The sequence below is a fragment of the Pholcus phalangioides genome, unplaced genomic scaffold (genome assembly GCF_987345545.1).
Source record: "Pholcus phalangioides strain wild (caught in Gottingen) unplaced genomic scaffold, Ppha-v1.0 ptg000041l_1, whole genome shotgun sequence".
Lineage (NCBI taxonomy): Eukaryota > Metazoa > Arthropoda > Arachnida > Araneae > Pholcidae > Pholcus > Pholcus phalangioides.
Window position 1 is genome coordinate 3,190,761 of NW_028301627.1, and position 15,030 is coordinate 3,205,790.

The 15,030-nt window shown below is 35.6% G+C and overlaps 1 protein-coding gene across 2 annotated transcripts; it reads left to right on the plus strand.

The window, feature by feature from the left end:
- The first annotated feature begins 1,255 nt into the window (after positions 1-1,255).
- LOC149065067 (uncharacterized) lies at positions 1,256-14,470 on the plus strand. Of its 2 annotated transcripts, none has more exons than XM_089254426.1 (2): positions 1,256-1,417; positions 12,198-14,470. In XM_089254426.1, the coding sequence occupies exon 2, from the start codon at positions 13,102-13,104 to the stop codon at positions 13,921-13,923; it is 822 nt and encodes a 273-aa protein (XP_089110552.1). In that variant the 5' UTR covers positions 1,256-1,417; positions 12,198-13,101; the 3' UTR covers positions 13,924-14,470. The 2 variants fall into 2 exon arrangements, with proteins under 2 accessions (XP_089110552.1, XP_089110553.1); XM_089254427.1 differs by lacking the exon at positions 1,256-1,417 and adding an exon at positions 9,943-10,325.
- The last annotated feature ends 560 nt before the right edge of the window (positions 14,471-15,030 follow it).

Consider the following 15,030-nt stretch of genomic DNA (forward strand, 5'->3'; position numbering starts at 1 on the left):
CATTTAGTTCTGAAATTTAACAACATTATCACAAATACGTATCATAAATATGATTGCAAAAAAATTTATTTAAAAAAATAATTAAATTTCACTTCGCATAGGGAAACTCCGTTGCCGTGAGGAACTTGGCGCTCTAATGCACAGTTCACGATTCTTGCATCGGTGTTTATAAAACTCCAGAAATCCCTTTTTTATCCGAATTTTAACATTCTGGAGCCGAAAATCACGGAATTTTTGCAGTAATTTCGAAAAAAATTGACGAAAATGAAACAAAAACGCTAATAATATAAATAAGAAGGAAGACGTCCTAAAGGATCCTACGGTAAGATAACATTGAGCAGCGCGCTACCAAGGGCCAAAATGGCGCATGCGCCAGCCTGTGTATTAAGGAGTTCTAGGTCTAATAAGTATATATTATTTACGATAGAAATGACGTATATGACACTTCCACACGTTCACGAAACGTAAATTTAAAAAAATGTTTTTTCTCACCCCCTCTTTCTATACTCCAAAATTCGCCGCCCTGGGCTATAGCCCGCTTAACCCCCTGTAAATACACTACTGATTATTGGCCGAAAAGTGAAATAAAAACGGAATGTATAGGTTTCGTATTAGGAATTGTCTCATTGCATTAACACGTTCAGGGAGTGTTTTGCTCGCTTCGCTCCAAAGGGCGTGATGCGGTCGCGTAGGGACAAAGCCTCATACTACTAGGTACTTCTAGGAGGCTTTGGTAGGGACGGCTCGCGAACCTTACCTTATAGCCGTACGCAGAATTTTCTCGAAATGGGGGGGGGGGGGGGCGGCTGGTCAATTTTTTTTTCTTCTCGGAGGGGGGGGGGTTTACGTTTTTTCCTGCAAAATAACACTATAATCTCTACTTGCCCCCGCGTACGCCAATGCAGTGGTCGTTTGCCATGAGTGAATCGTAACAGGAAAATGCAATATGAGTTTTATCATAACGCTTTCCGAAAATTATCGTAAATACATTACGTAATTCCATGATGACCAGTTTCTCGAAAGATGGCGCTCGTGCTGTGTAATGGAAAATTGAATTAGATTTATTCTAACAATAATTTTGAGGAAAGTTCAATGGGAATGTGTGGAAATAAAAAAAAATGCTCGAGAGGAAATTGATTAGACGGTGACGTCACTTGAAGAAAAAGTATTTCAAAAAAATCTCAAAACTACGAACTTTTTCCTTTGTTTATTCCGTTTCGGGAGTTGATTTTTGGTTAGGGCCGTTGATGTTTACCCGACGGGTATTGCTGTTTGGATCATGCTCTTGATCGTTGAAGGGTCATTTAATGGTCATAAATGGTCATCAAGGGGTGATATAATTAGAATCCCTCCTTGGCGTGGATTCTCTGATTCCTTGGACAAATGCATTCGAGGTCAAGTTCACATTCAATAACAGGTCAGTAGATGAAATATAGGGTTGTCACAATACACTCTCGAGCCCTTTGTAGTGAAGGGACGAGGCCGGTCCTAGAAATTTCGCCGCCCTCAATATACGATTATGCGAAAGAGCTTTCCCCTCTTAACCTCTATATTACCCTAATAAGTTTTGAATCCCTTGGAGGAGGGTCACATTGATTTTGTGGGGGGGGGGGGGATATCGAGAGAATACAAACAAATTGAAGTAATTACCATTTCTATCCTGCCCCCAATGTTGAAAGAAGAATTTTTCAATTTCTCATTTATGGAGACCCACAATCAAAATGAGTTTTTAATGAAAACCAGGAAAAAAGAAATTTAAATAAGGGTATGGTCCGGTATCTGGAAGAGCTATAGTATATGCCCTTTTGGTGATGTGTTGGCGATATTTTTCTTTGGTGAGAAAATGCTTGAAACCATGACGAGAAGTCGCCAAGAGTGAAACGGTGTCATGCATTGTACGTCTTTCTTGCTGAAGAAAAAATTGAAACCATAAACGAGATCCTCGCTAATGTGACAATTTTTTTTTCACGGCAACCTTGACAGCTGATTGGTAGCTGCTAGTTTTGGCAACCGCACTAATTAACACATTTTTCTTCAAATTTTTTTCTTTTGTAATTTCCACCGTATTTCGATTAATTTTTCACTCATTATATTTATTCAAGTGATAACATTTTTTTTTGTGCAATTGTATGTGCTCTTTGTCTGCTATCCTGAACATGCTACCACGAAAGGGGGAAATTGTTTGGTGCTAAAAAAACTTGCTAACTAGGTGCTGACCAAACTTAAAAATTAGCTGTTGCCAAAAAAAATAGACTAAATGAGCGATCGAGATTAAAAATATGGCATTCTAGACCTGATATGGAATGGTAAGAAGATAATAAAAACCATCGTTCTTTATTTTACAATATAGACAGTCGGGGCAAGAAAAACTCTGGATTCAATAGAAGCACAACTGCGGGATTAAAATTATAACAAGAAGTATGCAAAAAATCAATAAAAATAGAAATATTGAATGTATACAGCCTAAGAGAATTCATATGTAGACCTGAGAACAAATTAAAAATAACATATCGGGAAATGTATAACCTCCAAAAATGTGTTAACGTCTCATTGAGCTGCAGTGAAGGTTATTATTTTCTAGCAAACTTGGCGTCACCTTTAGATGATGACCAATAACAAAAATAGGAAATAGCAACCCATGAATAATAATAATAATAATAGACTGTCAACAGTCTAAAAAAGGAATCGCCAAAGAAATAAGGGATTATATGTGCCCTGGTGGGGACAGTGTCGTCTTAACGCATGGCCCGGGGGTCTCAAGAGAAGAGGGGGGCCTCAGTAAAATTAGAAGTAAGTGAATTTTTCGAGAATTTGATAGGTAGGGCTTCAGAAAAATCACTTGGCCTGGGGGCTCACGATGCTTTTAAGATGACCCTGGAGGGGGAATGATCTGGACAATTTCAGTGGAAATGGCAAATCCTTCACAATTGGCGAGAACCTATCAAATGCTTTGTATTATTGATAACATCAGTTATACAAAGGTTTTTAACAGCTGACTGATGGGAAGACGAATTTAGGGGAGAATTAAAATTTATCTGCCCATGCGGGAAATCGAACCCACGTTCTCATTTGAAGGATGAGCACCATAGACCACTTGACTACAAAGAAAACAAATGCCAATATTTCCTGAGAGCTTGTGTGCACTGAATAGGACCGCACATGGACCGTTCAGCATACACAAGCTCCAAGGAAAGATAGAGATATTTGTATTGTATATAGTCTAGTGCATTACTGCCAAGATACATAGCGAAAGGACGGGTTGCCTTACACAGCTGTGACGTAGTGTAGATAGGCACAACCCTAACTTCTAGGTCCTACTTAGGTCCAGGGTTTCCACAAATAATGAAAAATAATTTCCCGAGATTGGCTCATAATTGACAATTAGGCAACAAGCATCTCTCTTTGTAGTTGCTCTTTGTTGATTTGGCATGCTGGATAAGCTTTTGGCGACAAAAGCATGTGATTTTAGCTTTCCCCTAACGAAAGAACAATCCTTTTTTGCTTCCCAAACATCTTATTTTCACCTTAGTTCTAAATGACATGAACCAGACTGTAACAGATCGCGAGTACAATAATAAACTTTTCCAAGAAACCCGTCACTCAATGGAAAGTCCCACTGCGAAGAGAAGGGGACAAAGGAAGAGTCCACGGCGAAGTGGGAGGGGTGAGATAAAAAGGCATTCTGTTGTCTTGACCATGATTTCACCCAAAGCTGGTTAAAGAGTAAGTGTTCCCATAATGCATTGAAGGTGGGTGCAAAGAAAACTGTAGTGCCATCTGTAGTGTGAGGGACGATACAAGCGTGAGCTCCTCAACTTAGCCACGCCCATGTCTATTTTGATTGACCCTCCACTTTCAAGGCTAGCTCCTCCACTACGGTACATATGATGTCTTAAAACCAGCTTTGGTCTTAACCTTTTACTGGCCGAAATTCAAGCTAACCTGCTGTCTTTCGGAAAGCGAAAGAAATGAGCTTCTTCAATTCTTGAACTTTTTTCTCATCCTAAGGTGCAACAATAATTCAATGTCCCACCACTTGCCATTTCAAATAACGTCAAAAACATCAACAAATGTAACGATAAAAAAACAACAAAAGAACGATTAAAAAATAACAAATATAACTTCAACTTCGAGAAAGAAATTGACCCTTATAAGGGCTTTTTGAAAATGGAATAAAATTTAAGGATGGAATTTAAAATACGACGAAGATGATAGAAGAGCGAGCACGTGGGAAATGAAAAATTGTGAGAAAGACTGGTGGTGAGCGAGCGGGGAAAAATTCCTTGTTGTAGTTCGCCCCTCTGCTGATAGTGGTGCTAGTTAGCGACCGGTTTTTCCATAGCAGTGACAAAACTTTACTCTTTAACCAGCTTTGATTTCACCCCCTTTTTCCAAGCCCTTATTCTCTTGTTACTGCTCCCAACGATACACTAATCGGGGAATGTTTTGTATTTCGCATGCTAAATCTAAAAAACAATTGAGAGAGATATGGTGTTTGGATAATTGGAGTTCGGACAATCGCCGCTCTACTGTATTGGAAAAACAAAAGCTTGTTTGCATATATAGCCTATTTAGAATATTTGAAATATCTTTCTCTCAGTTAAACATTTCTGTCCACTCTGTTACGGGAAGCATTTTTGCAGTTCAGAGGCAAAAAATTTAACGACACTTCAAAATAAGATAAGTGTTGAATTGTTTGAGATGGTGGAGGAATTAAATTGATGAGGGAAACTGAAAAGGGGGGAAGAGAAGAGATGGTTAATGAATGACAAATACAACTTAAGTGGGCCGAATCGATAGGGAGTACATTTAAACGTTATCTTTATTAAACACATATAAGGGGAAAGTTGAAAGGTGAAAAAATGCTTGGATGCACTTTGATATGACATATGATATTTTCCCCATGCTATTTTGTGTAAAAAAACAAAAATGGGGGTGAGGAATTCTTGAACACCCAATATGATTTGAAGAAAGGGAAAAAATATTGTTGAAGTTGAGCAGAGCGATTATTTTACGTTAAGAGCAGAGCTTTATTCAACATTAAAGAGCAGAGCCAACAAAATTTAGTTAAGAGGAGTAAATTTATACATACATGACCATTCGTTTCAGGATATGTGAGCGTGAAAACCTATCACACTGCACTAAAAAAAAAGTCATGTCACCATTATTTTGGCACACCTTGTTTTTATGAGCTCCTAAGCTCATTGCATATAGACACTTCAATATTCGTTCAAAATACATGAGCATAAAAAGGTATCCTCAACATCATATTTCTATGTTTACATCATTTTAGCACACCCTGTACATTTGAGTGTCAAAGTGCGGTAATATATATTCTTGAACAGAGATAGTTGATGGATAAATGTTTGCAGAAATTAATAAATGTGTAGGACAACAGACAGTTGTGTGTGAAACATGAAGGAAATACAACTTGCGTGGATGCAAATGCACGATGTGTGAATAGAGGGGAGTGCACACACTCATGTACATAATTGGGTGTATAAACAAATACAAAAACAAAACGGTGCGTGTGAATTTGAAAATTGTGAAGGTACAAAACAACCAACCAGAGCATGTAAACATCAAATCCTTGATTGAGTATATAGGGCAAAACAAAACAATGTATGTGAAGTGGAAACAAAACAAGAAATAGGGCCAGGTGGGGTAAAACGGTCATACTGAACATAAAATGGCATAATTTCAGAATTTCAATTGATATTACTACCAAATTTCTGTTTTAACTTTCACTTGCCAGCAGCAAAGTTTTTCTCTTAAAATTTTATGGCAAGCAACATTTTAGTGGCAATAAACAGTTTTTTTTTATTGTTCAAGCTCGGGTTCCATTCTTTGAGTGCTTGAATAACTTCTCGCTACCATTTTAGTTTCTCAAACTTTTTATAGATTGGCTGTGCAGGGCACTCCTGTAGTGTCTCAAGAACATTATTTCATTCATTGGTAAGTTGTAATCATTATATTTCATATTTTATAGTAAATTAAACAACGTGGGGTAAAGTGGTCATAGCATTAGGCTTAGCTAACACTTAGTTGTTAGGAACTATTTTGCCTAACATATAATTGAACTTTTAAGAATTTTTTTTACTAGTTTTTTTACTTAATTTACTTTTTACAGTTCATTTTTTTTTTCCAGAGCAAATGTGTGCTTGGAAATTAGGTGTTTGAACCTATATGTGAAAAGAATATACAAAAGTACTCTGCCATCCTTCCATTAGTATTGCTAGCTGTTGGAAAGTGCATCAGAGTATCATGTGAGCTGCAAGAACACGAGTTGAAGATTCCATATCACTCTTAAAAAAGATGGATCATTAGCAAGTCAAGAAAAAAAAAAAAAGGATTATAGAAGAAAATCATGGTTGACATGCAAGGGAAAGTGGTATTGAAGGCTTGAAATCTCTTGCTCAATGTGAACAACCCTCACCCTTTTGTAGATGTTCACAATTCACGACCAAGCAAAATAAAGATACAGAATCAACAACATGGAGAAGTGTCAAGATTAGCTAATATCAGTGTTGTGTCTGATAAAAGACTTGAAACAACCCATATACTGACTACCTTGCCCTCGTTAATCTCAGCTGTAAACGAAAGGGTAATACAGAACTCAAAGGCAAAATGAAAACATGTTCAGAATGGCACATTAAGGGAAATAGTTGAACTTTGACTGCCACAAAATAGAAGTATGCGAAAATTTCATTAAACTCCCATAGCTGAAGAAAAAATTTCCCGAAGATTTGAGGCAAATCTATATTCAAACTTTATGAAAGATGTCAGAAGGCTGTGTGTGTGGGGTGCTGGTTTATTATGAAGAGAACAAAAACCAATAATGCAAATTATCAGACAAGCGATCAATAAGGATTTATTATCTGTTGAATATCTTGAAAAAGCCTATATAAATAATGAATTTTTATACCTTTCCAGAAAATGAGGGCATAAATGAAATGAGGGATCAGTTGTATTCGAAGATCCTAATGAAACCAAGAGTTTTAATCATAGAGTACATTAAAAGAGTTATAAATTTAAAAGTAGAAAAGGAGTGTTTGATAAATGTGTTAAATGAAATTTCAATACCCAATTGATTGTTTTCTTAAAATTTCATTATTATTTGGTATGACCATTTTACCCACATGCACTACTCACTTTACCTCACCCCATGGGGTAAAGTGGTCATAAAAGTGAGGTCTAAAAAATTGCTGAAAAAAAAAACTGTTACACTCAAAAAATATTTTTGAAAAATGTGCTTATTTTCTCTCTAAGAACACAATGTAAAATGTCAGCCAAAAGATATCTTATTTTTGAAAAATTCATATGGTTATACTTCTTCAAAGATGAAAACACCTTTTTATGACCATTTTACCCCACCTGACCCTAGTTTATATGTGAATTTTGCATGGTGGAGAGTGTGAGAAAAGGTGAGCTTATGCAAAACCACATACAAAAGTGAGCGTGTGGGACATTACAAAACAAAAAACAATGTGTGAACCGCAGGAAGATAAATTTGTGTACATATGAGTTTAAGTATGAACATGTGAAACTTTCATACTTTCACATGTTCTTTCACGTTCTTTTTAAAACATGAGAGCATACGTGTGCTCTCATTCTCTTCAGGGTTTCATGGTGAAACCCATATGCACAACTGGATATGTATGACTACAAGACAAAACAAAGTGTGAACGTGAAGAGTTGTGTATATGTGAATTCGCAAACTGAGTGTGTGTGTGAATGAGTATGCAAAACCACATTTAAATGAGTGAGTAGAACAACACAATACAAAACAATTTAGAATGTGAACAAAAAAAAAATTTGTGTACATGGGAATTTTGCAAAGTGTGGATGTGAAAAGAAACTGCAAAATCCAATGCAACCATGAGTGTGAAGAACGATACAGGAAATGAGACGACGTGAGTGAAATATGAACCACCAAGAATTTGTGTGCAAGTGTGATCAAACAAGAAAAATTTATGTGCAAAGGTGAGCAAAAAACAATAACATGTGTAAAAATCATGTATATATGTGTCGATGGGGGGGGGGGGGAGAGGAAGAAAAATAGATGGTCTGAGTATCATGATAGCATGTCATAACTTTAGCACAGACATGAATGCAATTCTCTAACAAAAAATATACATTCATTTCAAGCATCACCATGATGCCATGGTAATCAGGAAGAAGTGAAGTGGTGAAAACAATAGAATGCAAAGTACGGAGATTATAGAATTGTTTGTGTATACGTTTCTATATGTTTTGTGCGGCCAAATTTGTGTGTGTGTGTGGCCTAACATGTATGGACATGTGGTATGGAAACAAAAAAATAAAATGCAAAATCGAGTTTCGAGGCTAGTCAGAGGTAGACTGAAAACTCGTGAAAAGACAAGTTTTTGGCTAGACATAGGCAGCTTGTGGGGGAACATAATGTGAAGTGTTGCTATACAAAAATCATAGTGCTAAAAAAAAGAATTGTATGGGTGCCTGTCATAACTCATGGGAGACCTATTACCCCCTCCAAAATATATATTTGACAAGAAATGCATGATATTCATATTCCTCAACCTTTCAAAAAAAATCATAATAATTTCAAATATGCACTTTCCCAGAAATGGTGTGGATAGAAATATTGTGATGCTAGTGGTAATATCATAACTATATGAATACTTGATTGGACTGAATAGAAATCTAAGAAATCAACTGTAGTAGTAATTAATATGCCTAATATGCGTAAAATACACAACCTTAAATGTGCAAGATTTGATGTGTTTTCAAAATATTTTTTTTGAGAAAACCTTAAAAATGTTCCTTCCCAAAAAAAAATGTATTCAAATCATAAAAATATCTACGCATACATGCAAACAATTTTATTCTATGAGAAAAAAATTTTAAGGGTTTCCACAATAACAATCAGAACGTCATTGAAGTAACATGACACCTTGTCATGAAAGTTAAAAAATATATGTCACGAAGGAAAAGTTAAATTTGTTTCTTACTCAACCTCCGTATCAAAAAAAATATTCTATGTCTTCCAAAATACTTATCTGACATGAAATGCTTGTGCGCTTTTACTTCACCCATTCAAAAACTATTATTTCAGTTATGCACTACCCCCTGGAGTTGTGTGGTTAGCAATGGTGTGACGGTAGTGGTAGTATTATGAATATATATGCATTCGTTTGAATGAGACTGGCATAGAATTATGAAGAAATCATTAAAACAGCCCTCAAGGTAATCGATGCCTTAATTAGAAAAATCCTCAACCTGATCCTTTAAAAAAAAATCCTCAATGCAATATTATATACAAAATAATTGATTTCATTCCAAAAAAAAAAATTATATATATATATATATATATATATATACATTGATGTTTCCCTTAGAATATATATTTTAAATATCTCTTTTTTCCCCACAAGATAGCATGTCATCCTATGGCATGACTCTTATATTTATATGTAGTTTGTATTTGACCCCTTATATTTGTGATCGACATTTGCAAAAGAGAGATGTGTATATTGCCCCAAAGCTTGTGATTCTGCACCGCACTAAGAATGGAGGAATCTATTTTTTGTACAAATTTCAAGAAATCCATTCAAAGTTTAAGAACAACAATGTATCTTCCAAAAATACATTCATAATGAAACACGACAGACAAATAACAGATACCAATAACCAGAGATGCCAACAGCTGACAAAAAACTGATGCCTGACTGCGCCAGAGCTCCCTTGTAGTAGTCGTTCTATCTGGATTGTGCCAGATTTAAGGTGACCTTACACGTATCTCGGATCACACGTCATGTAGCCCAGTTTGGTTAAGAGAAAAAGACTGCCAAAATCCTCAAGAAAAGTGCCTTGAGTTCTTCGTGTGCATGGCAACTGATCATGTAAGTCAGTGGAGAGCAGGTCAAGAGAGAACTTCCCCTCTGAGGGAGGGGGGGGGGACTTTGTGGCTCAGAACCTTTGTGCATCACAATCTAACTTGTTATAGCCCATAGATGAATTTTTTATGTGAGAGAACGATATATGATGTCGACATGTGTGCTATGCATTCAGTAACTCTTGTTATTTTGTATTCGTGAGCAGTAGCATAGAACAATATCATTGCGCATTCAAAGAGTCAGCATGAATGAACAGTCTACAAAAATCATCCGGAATCTCCAAGCTGTGGTCTTGAATTTTATCACCACAATAATTCTATCAGGAACAATCGCGTTTGAGCAACAGCGCTCAATCGCTCTGCGGGCAGTCGTCATGAACTTTCACGTTAAACAAAATGGATCCCCAGAACACTCATCATCATCATCACTTCAAGTTTCTATGTTTCGGAGGTACCTCATTTTACTTCTTTTATATATATTCTTTTGAAGAGTTTCATCATTTTTTTTATTTGCGCAATCACTTTAAATCCATTTTTTAAAAAACTAAGTGTTTAGAGCAGAAGCCATTTTAATTTAATAATCATCTCTCGCATTTTTATTAGTGTTGTGTTTTTTCCATGTTAAAAAATCATGCCATGCATTCAAGCATTATGTTCTGTGAGAAATTTATGTCCTTAATTGCTATAATCATAGGTGAAGATTGACTTGGAAGTCTGGGGGGGGGGGGCATGATGATGATGATGTCAATTCATCTATACATATATACATTAGATCAGTGGACTTCACGTTTGGCTCTCTCCCCCCCGTATCTCCTCCCATAGCTATAATGAAGACAACGTTTTAAATGTACTACCACTTTTTTCGGCCAATTCTTGTTGCATTTTGTCATTCTTGCCACTTTTTCTCATTTTCAGCAGTCACTTCCATTCAGGTAAGATGGCTACCTCATCTCATTAATCATTCAACTATTTCTGTCCACACCCAATTTTTTTCAATTTTCATGACAGTAAATTATAAATTACCAAGTTGTAGAAATAAAAATTTTGACTTTAAGTAGTTTAATTTTAGTTAGTAGTTTTTACCATGTGTGTAAAAAAATAAACTTTTCTATGTGCTATTTTGAAAAAATTACGAAAAACCATCAAAATGACAGAAAAAGGTCAAAAAAATTTTAAAACTGATTTTTTTAGCATATGGTGTAAGAAATAAGCTGATTCAATTATTTTAAGGGTTAAAAACAGCAGAAATACTAATTATTTTTCTTTACAGTGATATTTGTTTTTGTAACAGAGTGGACAAAATCCATGACTTTCAGTCATAAAACCGAAAAAAGAAAATATTACAAAATAAAAGTGAAAAATTTTCAAGTTATTGGCTATACTTTGTGATCAATTTTATTTTGAAAATCCAATTTTGAATTTTTCATTTCAAAAATGTGGAGCCAGGAGTCTGTTCAACCGAAATTTGGATCCATGTTCCGAACCCTTCGCAAAATTCAAAGTCTGAAAAACTGACCCTTCACAAAATACAAATTAATGAAACCATAAATTTGGCATTTCATTTCTTTTGTTATTAATTAACTAGATTATTTCGTTTCCCACAAAATTATTTCTTACAAAATTAATGACCATTTTCACAAAAACAGAACCCTACAGTAAATGTCTGTGCAGGCCGATCTTTGGCAACCTAAAACGACGAATGAATATGATAAAATAATTATCGCAATAAATGTTTTATATTTTTTTAGTAGTATATTTGTCATTTATCTCCATTTTCTAGATATTCAAGTTTTTCATTGTGCGTTTGTATTTTGAAAAAATGACAATCATTTATACAAAAGAAACTGTATGTGATAAAGATTTCTGACAATCATATTTGAATTCCACACCCTAAAATTAGGTTAAACAAACTTATTTCATTTGCATTATTAAAGAAAAAAATATTAAAAGTTGTTGACCAGTGTAATCTGCACGATTGGCAGATTTCCAGGTATTAGCACGAGTGGTTCCAGTTCACCTTTTACTCGTAATAGATTAGAAGGATTTACTTGCAAGTAGAAGGTAATCATTATTAATACGAATTGAAGGTTTTGCTTTTATCTTTTCTTTTGATTCTTTTGTTTGTATAATCATTTCCTTTTTATTAATGTGGCCCCATTATATCTTTACGCTGATTTTTATTTTACCTGTATGGTTTTCGAAGCAGGTGTTTTATACTAATGCCAAGTAAATACCAATGGTTTTATCCTATTGATCAAAACCTTGCCAACCTTGATTATAATTGATTTAGACTTTGTGATGATGATGTACTTTTCTTTTCCAGGTAATTGAAGATTCTCATCATAATCTTCAGGATAAAACAGCAGAAGCTTTCGAAAGGATATGCGGAGAGAATTTTTTTAAAAAACGTCAGAGTTCAGATGAATCACAGAAACTGTAAGAGATTTGGTTGCCTGCTGTCCGTTCCAACACATCTTTTATAGTATGGGTGAATCATCTGCGAGATCACATAATGAAGATGATGTGGATAAAGGCGATACCAGTTTTATGTTAATTTAGACAGAATTTATAGCTTCTGATCAATTCGAAAACTCACACAAGTGTTGGTGCTGCAGAAGAACATTGTTGAAAAGAATGATTGAGACTAGTATCCATAAAAATATTAGACTGAAATGTCCACACTGTAAAAAACACTCATCAGCAAGATATCGCTGGTAAATCAGCAATTTTTAAATCTACACACAAAGAAGCCACATCTGTGGAAGAACATTTCATCAGATCAACGCTTCAAACAAGCACACAAAAATTAACTTTGAGGAGGTGCCAAATGAATGTGAATTTTATGGAAAGAATTGTTTTGCAAAAAATGCAAATGTACACAAAACTTTCCACACGTGAGGGGCATCATATAATTGTGATGAAACAATTTTTTACATCAGCACTTTGAACTGACGCAAAAGAGTGCATGCATAGGAGAAGCAGCACGAATGGGAATTCTTTGGTAAAATACTTTTTCGAGTAGGCAATTTAAATAAATCGAGGGCCCATAGTGGAGGCCAAAAATTTCTGACATTTGACGTTTTTATCAGCACAAAACAGTCCACACTTGGGAGAAGTCACACGAGTGTGAAAACACATTGGTAAAACATTTTCTCTTGTAGGTTATTATAGCATTCACATTTTGTGATATTTGTAGTAAAACGCTTTCTAGCTGCAGCATTTTGAATATGCACAAAAAAGTCCAAACAAAAGAGAAGGCACATGAGTGTGATGTATGTGGTAAAACATTTTCTCAGAGTAGTAATTTAAACACTCACAAAAGAATTCACACAGGAGAGAAGCCGCACGAGTGTGAAATCTGTGGTAAGACATTTTCTCAAGTAGGCAATTTAAAAGTGCACAACAAGATCCACACTGTAGAGAAGATATATGAATGTGATGTCTGTTTTAAAACATTCCATGTAGTGAACAATTTAAATAGGCACAAAAAAGTCCACACTGGGAAGAAGCCACACGAGTGCGAAATCTGTGGTAAAACATTTTCTCAACTTGGCAATTTAAAATCACACCACGGAGTCCATACTAGAGAGAAGCCACATCGGTGTGATATCTGTAGTAAAAAATTTTCTCGAGCAGACAGTTTAAACAGACACAAAAGAGTCCATACAGGAGATAAGCCACACGAATGCGAAATCTGCCTTAAAATATTTTCTCAACTGACACATTTAAAAGTACACCACAGGGTCCACACTGGAGAGAAGCCCTATGAATGTGATATCTGTCGTAAAACATTTTCTAGAGCAAACAATTTAAATATACACAAAAGGGTCCACACTGGAGAGAAGCCTCATGGCTGTAAAATCTGTGGTAAAACATTTTCTCAAGTAGGCGATTTAAAATTACACCGCAGGGTCCATACTAGAGAGAAGCCGTACAAGTGTGATATCTGTTGTAAAACATTTTCTCAAAGTAGCAATTTATCCAAACACAAAAGTGTGCACACGAGGAGAATCCACATGAATGCGATTTTTGTTACCAGAAGTTTCTAACCAGTTCTCATCTGAAGAAGCAAAAGCTGATTCATTCTGAAGGGACTTCAAATGAAATTGGCAGTGTAAAGCAAATAGCTTAACACACACACACATGAGAATATGTCCTAATCAGGGTTCGAAAAATCCCAGCTCGCCATGGCGACAAAAGAATTGGTATTGGTCCCTAAGTTTTCCTTTGATTTGGTTTTTAAATTCAAGTCCGAGAACTATTTAAAATTTTTGGAACTTATACCCGCATATGTAGGAACATGGAAAGGAGTCACGATGTTTTTTAAAAGCAGAAGAAAAAACAACAAAAAAAACATTGTTTTGCACCTAATTTTCTCAGGAAAATAATGTTGTTCTGGTGCCTAGATTTTTTACTATTTCCCAAGCCGTGGTCATATCACGATATTTCAGTGGGAGAACATGCACCTCAATCAAGAGATAAAGGGGGGAGGGAGAGAATAATTCCACACACACACACACAAAAATCCAATGAGAACTCTTCCATAAGGGATCATTCAAGTATTACGTCAGCATCGAGGGGGGAAAGGGGTTTCGGATTTGCTGACATTTGGATGACAAGGGGGGGGGGGTTTGAGGGTTGCTTACGTCATCAACCACCTTTTTTGAAGATATGAAATATTCTAAGCTGCTGACGATATTTTGCTGACAAGGGGGGGAGGGGGTCAAAAATGGCTAAAAAAAAAATCTGCTTACGTAATACTTGAATGGCCCCTAACCTATTTTAGAAAATGAAGTGAATGCTGCTTCTTTTATTGTGTGAGAAGTTTGCACAAGCTTGACAATTTCAACTATAGTTTTCTGTAAAACTTTTATAGGTTGACGTGGAAACTAGGTTATTAATGAAACTCTCTCAATGCATGCTGCTACTACACTGATGGGTTTTATTTTTCTCAGTATCCCATATCGACACACAAAAAGTCGCTTATTTGAATGTATTAACACTAGGTATTTCACATAGTGAATATTTCTTTCATTGGATCAACGTGTTATTTATTTGCTTGTGATTATTTCAAGTGGCCCAAGAAAATTGAAGGATCGATTTAAAAATGTCCGAAAATGATGCTCAAGAAGAATATCTGTTGTGTGTAAACTTGT